An 8457-nucleotide genomic window follows, 5' to 3' on the forward strand; every position below is an offset into this window, starting at 1 on the left:
GTAAAGTGAGAATACCTGATTTGTGTTAGTTAAATTTACATTGACTGACGTTTATGTTTCATTACCGCGAAGTGTCTAGCGATACCGTGCTCCCAAACATTTTGAATGGAGATTATCATATTCTTACAGCATAGCCGAGATATGAATTCAAATATACCTGTGTTTACAAAGACTCAATCGATGAGGTCCATAAACTTCATGCTTCAGTAAATCATTGCGAATACATAAGAACAGCTCGACCCCGATACCGTTTTCAAGTTTGTGTAAATCCAAAACACCCCACCTGTAATAGCGTACATGCACAATGTACATGTACAATGCATGTGGAAGTTCAGCTCTCGTTAGCAAATACTAGACGGTGCATAGACTCATCGCCGAAAAAGCATAAACGGTTGTCGAACCTCAATCGGATGACAAATGGAGTAAAAACAATCGATTCCCATATTGCAATGATATCGATGCTATACGATCTCCTTCGTGATACCATGATACAGTTTGTGGAGGAAATCATTTCTCATGCACATCCTAACGTGATCACATGATACAGTTTGTGGAGGATATCATTTCCCATGCACATCCTAATGCCATCAATAAACATTGATGTCGTCGCTTCTCGGTATGAAGTTCTAGGTGCTAGGTGCGCAAAGTCGCGTTTGGAATGATCTAGTCTGCATTCATAAACCAATCAGCATACTTGTATTCTTACATTCTTACTTTATCGCTGATATCGGTTGTCATTGTACACGAACTAATTCATAATCCTCTTGCGATTTCACGAGTCAAATCATTAGGATTTAGTCGAACGATACTGAGTAAGTATAATCACATATTATCTTATTATAGAAGAGTTTCGCTGCACTCACGTCATGATGAGTGTAATCTTCCTAATGACACACTACGTAATACGAATGGTGAAGAGTAAACTGCTACTCCCCAACCGTCTTATACCTAATTGGATAGGGACATATACCAGGGGGCAATTAGCGATTTGTGTTTCAATGAAAATTGTAATGTCTTGTGTTCGTGGTAAATGTTTTTATAGCGAACGGTCCGCTCAATCTTTATGAAGCAACAATCCTGCAACTACTTCAATCTATTTCCATCCAGAAACATGAAACGGAGCTCAGCGTATTTGTACTTGAATGCCGCGCTATATTTTTTTATCAGATCCCTTGTCGATATATGAAACAGGCAGGTATTCCCCACAGAAACGAACTGTTCGCTGAACTTGGCTTGGGCCTACATGCATCAGCTAGATACGGCAACGTAGAGCAACACTGTGTGTGTGTGTGTGTGTGTATGCCCGCTAAATGATAATTTGATCATTTGTAGAATGCAATATTTTACATAGCAAATTGCCTATGGTAGCCTATTCAGGTTATTAAAGTTGGTGTTTCACGGTGACGGTCTACACCTTGGCTACAGCCATTATCGCACTCGGGTTTGATATGTGTTAATCAAGTATAGAAACGCAGTAAAAGCTTGACGGTTTGGTTTGTTTTGACAGTTAAGAAAATTGATCGTTTCAATGATTTATCGGTTGACGGTTGACACGCTCATTTCCAGCCGTAATGAATAAATATCGATAGCTGGTTCGCATCGGATACATTCAGAATCGTGACTATAGAACGAAGAAAGGGGTAAAATTTTGTTTTATACTTTTGGTTAGATAAACTTAGCGTTGAATGAATATACCACATTTAGGAAATGAGTGCTAATAACAAGTTACGTGATATGAAGATGTTATGTCTGAATATCCAAAACCCTGGACTAGATGTTGCCAGAGCGGTTTCATTATAAATTAAATTATCGTTACATTGCAACTTTGGAAGTAAAATACTGGGTCACTCTTTTGGAGTCATACTCGCCATCACGTCTGCAGCAATAAAATAGTTGACTACATCGTGTCCTTATTCAGTCTTATTTCCAGTGCTCACTACACGCAACAATTGCCACACGGTCAATACAGTTACTGGTTATTGCACTTCTACTAGGAATCGTATGTAAGCCCAAGTCCTCGTGGTTGGGCTACTCAGAACCCTGGCTCTTCAGTTCAGAAAAGTAGCTTTGATTAGGTCACAATGAGGGCCGCCACAACGGTCCAAAATATTTCACTTTGACGGTAGAAAAAATGTTTAAGAACCCCTGTTGTTGAAAGTGGAAAATGTCATTATTGATATATTCATTTTGTTTTGATGGAAGACGTACTTTCTCGCCCTGCGCAGGCATTTGTCAACTTATGTAACGTGTATCATTTCGAATATCTACAGCACTGCCGAATCTACCGACAGGATGCTGACTACGAAGCTTGTCTCCTACGTAGCTCTGCTGACTTATTCGATTTGTCTGGCATGCGATATGAACTCTCCTTTACCAACAGCCGGCCATTCATTCGACTGGACAAAGGTAGGAATGGGAATGTTCCACCAATGTTTGCTTTAGTTGTTACTGGTCGATCGCATTCATTCTGTCGGGGGAACTTTAGCTGTCTGAATGCAAACACTGATTTCTATAATCTATTGGTGTAGTCCAGTGATTCCCAAACTGTGTACCGCGTCGCCGCATATTCTCAGCTGTGAAGCAAGTCATTTGTAAAATTTGGGGAAAACTCTGTGTAATATTGATGCAATGCAGACAAGCAGAGGTGACTTAAAATCGCGTTAACTTCTTCAGGGGGTGATAAATAATCACAAGCACAAATGACAATGTCAATGAAACCAGTCATGGCTTTGTCGATTAATAATGTAATGTTTACATTATAGTTGGCGGCTATGTAGGAATAAAATTCCTTACTTCGTGTCAAATCAACTCTTAAACTAGATAATGTGCCGTAATTTACGGGCACATTGTCTGGAATTCAACTCACACTTCAACAATACACCTCGGGATCCGCTGTAAACAAATATAAGTGGATAATCAATCCATTTGGAAAACGTAACTTCAGCAATCGTTTTGCAGAAGACAAACAACTTGATTTTATAAACGTCCCGTATTTGGAAACCCTACTTTGGCGAAAAGTTTTGTATGTCTCCTCCTAAATTCCATTCCATGATAATTAAATATGCAATATTTTGTTGTTGTTGTAATTTTCACCTTAATCGGTATGTGAACATGTTTTTCGCGTTTTGACTGAAATAGAAAGCCGTAACCGAGAGACCAATTGGACCGATTAGCTGTCGCGATAACACGCAACGTTCTTCCAAGTGTGTCACGATTGTAGTATATTTCCTCCAGTGTACCGCAAGTCGAAAAAGTTTCGGAAACGCTGGTGTAGTCTGTAGTTCAGACGGTAATGTGACTTCAAGGTTTGTCATTCATTTTCCGAGTCGAAATGATAGTCGAAAATGAATGTACATTTGACTAGGAACATTCATGTTTAGGGCTGTAGTCGCTATGAGTACTACTTGGCTGACCCCCTCTATGCTGGCTATTTATTAACTCTTTGCCTTTCGATCTACCTATTTATTCACATTCACATTCTCACGTTTGCACTGGTTTTCAATCAAAAACTGCTCACTAAACTGGGATTGCCATGAGAAATTTGTCTTTCCGCCACTGTCACACTCGGACCCCCGGCTGTCAAAGTCCTGAATGAAAAGCATTCTGGTTTCGTCGCAAATCTCATTCACACCACGTGTTTAGTATCAAGTGTGCACTGTGCAGTAGTTCTGTTGCTATTATAAACCATTAAATCGATGTTAAAATGTTAATTGTCGAATTCTACTTTTAGTACACGGGAACCTGGTATGAAACCGTGACTACCTTCGACCCGATCGCTTTGGATCATGCCTGCATGACATCATCCGATATACCTAGGCTAAGTACAGGACATGGAGACGACGGTACCGTTTACTACGACAAGTGAATATGAGATTTATGCTGCAAATATTCAATTTGTTATTAGAATTCACTATAGTCAATATTTTGGATATACTTTTCTTGTGAATGCGAACTCCAATATTTGCTATATTGTAATAAAACGTAGGTTGGCCACAGTAAGCCTTCAAATACAACGCCGCGATCGGCGTTTGTTCTAATCATTGTATTTAGATCAGCGAGGTTCCAACAATACTGACAGGAATAGCCCCCTTCAACGCCTAATTTCAAAATATTATCCTGTAAAATTACATACCGAATTCTAATTCTAACCAACGACATTGCTTGTAGAAATAGACATCGTACCTATTCCAATAGTTCGATGCGTCATATTTCAGTCAAATATTCATCTTGTTGACAGTGGCTTGAAGAGAACGTTTCGCGAGCATATAGCCAATGAGAGAAACGGATACTTTAAACACATCGATGAAGATCGTGAGTATCTCTAAAGTCCTGAGATGTTTGCAATCCCAAATTTCAGGGCTACTGTGTGGATTTCACCCCTGTCACTCGGCACTACGGTCTGTTATTTTTGACGAAAGCCATGTCGCGATAAGATAATTCATGGCTCTAACGATGAGAGAGTTAATGATTGGATAGTGAAGAGGACTCGGCTAAATTTCAAATGCTAGCAGAGTGGTATATTGGAGATGTATGGGGCTGAACTTAGTCTCTCTTCTTTTACGCATAGTGCTGCTGTGAGCAAGGAATATTCCAAGGGCTGTGAGAATACTAACGTTTCAGCAGATATCAAGTACATGTTCTTTTTCTGTCTAGCCGAAGAATTTACCGCTGAAGGCTACGACGAAAATGGACACATCAATGAGAAATCAGCAGCGGAAAGTTTGTACCTTTAAAATACTGTTATATAATTACAAACTGATAGGATATGAGCCTAGATTCCAGGATTGTAATCGAGTCACTAGGTTCCGAGTCGCAAGTCAGTCTCACTTTTATAGTATTTACTCGAGTAAAGTCGAGTCATTTTAAACTCACCACCGAGCCAAGTTCGAGTCCAAGTCAGTGAGTAGAGGGTCGAGTCCGAATCATAGTGTTGTGACTCGTCCGAGTCCAAGTCCTACTGCTCACTGTTAAATTTTGAGTTCGATCCGGTTTAACCCAATTTTTTCAACCCTGCTCGAGTAATATAGACTGGCACGCGTTCATAATATCGTTAATTTTCTCAATCCCAACAGTTTTTGACCCTATTTCCCAAGTATCAGAATTGATAGACGCAATACCAATAATGTGGTGACTTTTCTATTCTTCGAAATTGCAATGAAATGTCTGTCTTGGCCGTCCTAATCCCGAGTCGTAGGACTTGGTTCGAGTTGTACACAATGACTCGACTACAAGTCGAGTCAATACACATATCAAAAGTCGAGTTGAGTAATTTTATACGCATTTGAAAAAACTGACTTGAGTCAATGTCGAGTCAATGCAAAATCGTGCTAGATTCACATTAGCGTTGCGCTTAACATGTCTTCGGTATAGTCTTCCATTTTTATTTTTCCAAGAAGTCAATTTACGAAGTAGTGCTTAGATTGCGTATCGAATTACGTAAAGTTATGTCGAAAAATGATCTGAAATACTTTCACCGCAACCGTTCTCAACCTTTACTAACCCGCCTAACGCCTACGTAGATCTGCATGCTTTTGCAGAACCCAAACAATGCCTTATCGGCAATATGCTGCTATCGCAATCAAAAGTCCTGGCTGTTGCTAGTTGGGGTCTAGATTAACAGAATTTATTTGTAATGTGACCATCGGAGAAGCCAAGTCACTTGGCCGCCAATATTCCCGAACTCTCTGGCAGAAACTGTACGCATGTGAAAATAAAGGGGTGCATTATGAGCGTTTCCATAGTTGCATTTCAACTAAATTCCCGTCAATGCATGCATGTCGGCCATTTTAGGTCGTCATGTTCCGTCTACGCTCCGGTCACTGTAGGCTTAGCGCTCATTCGTGCAAAATAGGATGTTCGGATACTCCGCTATGTCTTCATCGTAATATCGCCGAACCCGTCGACCATTTTCTACTGAATTGTGCAAGATATAATTTTCCATGGTCCTTTCTCATCGAGTCATGCCGTAATCATGACATCCCATTCAAGACTTACGACCTCTTGGTCCAGCCCGAGCTATTACCCGTGTGACTGAATTCGTGATATCATGTCGTAGAATCCTTTAATTTTTGATCCGTATATAGCCGAGGTTGAATTACATTGCAAAGGTACTCAGGTATACCAGGAGGTAATTACAGACCGTGGTGCATCAGACCTTGACGGCAGATAAGCACCACTACCAATTTTTACCATACTAATGATAATAATAATAATAATAATTTGTAATGCGGTTCTTGAGATAGAACCATCGAGCTATGTCATCCGTCCTCCTATCGTTGTTTGGCTCTGGCAAATATAGTCGACTTTGCTTCGAAACATTTCGATACTAGATAAAACAACCTTGCCGGTTACCATAATGTCACCATACATGCATTCTTATTCTCATTAATGGTGGAATTTTCAATTGTCTGGGCATTGCACTTTTACAGGCCTGAACATGGAAAATGCGACTCAAACGTATCTCGGAGACTCCCATCACTATGTTGCTTACGTTCGATGCTCTAAGCACGGTATGTTATGTTTGCCTCCTCGTCATTCCACATGTCATTAAGAACGTAGCCTACTCATGGGTTGACTCAAACGGAAATTCGGTAGTGACATAATTCTTCGCATTGAAAAACCTGTGTGATTAATGATGAGATGTTGCAGCAATTCTTCACAACAATATACTGGCGAACTCGTAAACAAATATGTTGAACTTGAGCTTTCTAGGGAATGACTTATCGACTACGAAAAACGGCATATATCACAACCTGCAACATATTAGTGTCACAAATAGTCTCTCTATGCCACCTGCAGTTCAAGAACTTGTTCGGTACGCAATATGATATCGCACCATGAATAGTTTTGTGAAACCTGTTTTTCAATGTTGAGTTGGGGTCAACAGGGATTTATGGGCTTCTGCGTTAAGTTATAAAATGAATTTTAATTTTCGCAGTGTGACATCACATATTCTCGTTACTCGAGGGAATCAACTCTTGCTTCTTGACTCGAAGCATCACAATCGATACTCGACTCATATTAGATCAGTGGTTCCCAACCGGCTGGGAATTCCCCACTGGTGGGGAATTCAATGGTTTCTGGTGGGGAATAGACGCATTCGTTAAACATTATATACAGGACAGTCTATATATTCACAGAGACACATGCGCAATTGCCGTTACCAGTTAACTGCTCTGGAATATATGTATCGAAAATTATATTGCGTGTTGTACACATAAACTCATTTCAACTCTGGATAACCAATGATGGCGTCACAAACGCATCCAGCACGACCAGTATGACGTGGTGCGTTTTATGTTGCAGTTGAAGGCAATTGCATTGCGTGCTGGTGTGGTTGTGTGTATTTGTGTACTCAAACAACCAAATAGCTGACCCATAATGACAAAAGTTTTGGGTAGTGGGGAATGAATAAGGCTCGGAATAAATCTGATGTGGGGAATTAAGACAAAAAGGTTGGCGAACCACTATATTAGATTATTCTGACCGATGCAACCAGCACGAATCAGGTTGCCATGCAGCACCATGTGATAAATAATAAGTGCGATTCTATGTTACTTTACTGTTTTAAAAGATTTCCCACTATTACAGGTTGGGTGATTTATATTTGGACAAACGTGAAAAAGGTATCGGCCGAGCTACTCATATATATTCACAACGATTTGCTGAAGCATGGAGTGTCTGCGCCTCTTCGATTGAGTGGCTGCAAAGATATAAAGCACATTTAAAATCCAACTGCTATATGCAGAGTTCGATTGCATAATGTGATTATGAATTAATTAGGATTATAATATGTATTCAAAACTCCTGAAGCAACCATATCATTGGTATTGTCTGAATAAACTAAAGCAATTCAATGTCGTTGCTGCTTCTTAACTAAATGATCCGGTGCTTATCGCCTTAAGACCTTTCGCACAACGGTCAATGAAATGCAGACTCGCGAAAAAAGGTCGTGTTTAAGATAAAGATCAAATTTCAGAAACAACCAGTCATATCACTGATGCGTGTTGCACGAGAGCACGGGACAAGCTGAACAACGTGTGCTTCAATGATTACCTCTGTGAGGGTGTGGCGAGATAGCGCAGTGGTAGGCTATAATCCGCGGCTGCAATGGGTTGCGGGTCCGAGTACGACCGAGGTCGACTTAAGAATTCCTAAGGGTGGGTTTCAAAAAGTCGACTTAGGCCCATCATCGGGCTTGAAGCGCACCCCTCAGGCTCAAGCCGGTTTCAAAACTGTGACTTGAGGGGATTTCCCCTCCAGCGTGCGCTTTGTTAAGACATATCCAAGCCAGCTAGGGCGTAGGCTGAAGTCAACAGTGCTGATAACTGTTGTGCTGTTTGTTGAAGGATACTGGCCGTTCTTCTGATGTATAGCTTGTCAAATCAGATTAGATCATTGTATATTTATGTCAGGCAGTTTGGAACAATGTTTATATATCACAAACGTGACAAGTTG

The 8457-nt window shown here is 40.5% G+C and overlaps 1 protein-coding gene across 1 annotated transcript; it reads left to right on the plus strand.

The window, feature by feature from the left end:
• The first annotated feature begins 1510 nt into the window (after positions 1-1510).
• LOC145435788 (uncharacterized) lies at positions 1511-7856 on the plus strand. The gene is made up of 7 exons (XM_080313057.1): positions 1511-1640; positions 2271-2406; positions 3731-3861; positions 4238-4311; positions 4654-4719; positions 6429-6509; positions 7591-7856. The coding sequence occupies exons 2-7, from the start codon at positions 2293-2295 to the stop codon at positions 7725-7727; spliced, it is 603 nt and encodes a 200-aa protein (XP_080169183.1). The 5' UTR covers positions 1511-1640; positions 2271-2292; the 3' UTR covers positions 7728-7856.
• The last annotated feature ends 601 nt before the right edge of the window (positions 7857-8457 follow it).

Source organism: Botryllus schlosseri, chromosome 3 (assembly GCF_051294905.1).
Source record: "Botryllus schlosseri isolate E-star chromosome 3, Bs_hap1, whole genome shotgun sequence".
Taxonomy (NCBI): Eukaryota; Metazoa; Chordata; class Ascidiacea; order Stolidobranchia; family Styelidae; genus Botryllus; species Botryllus schlosseri.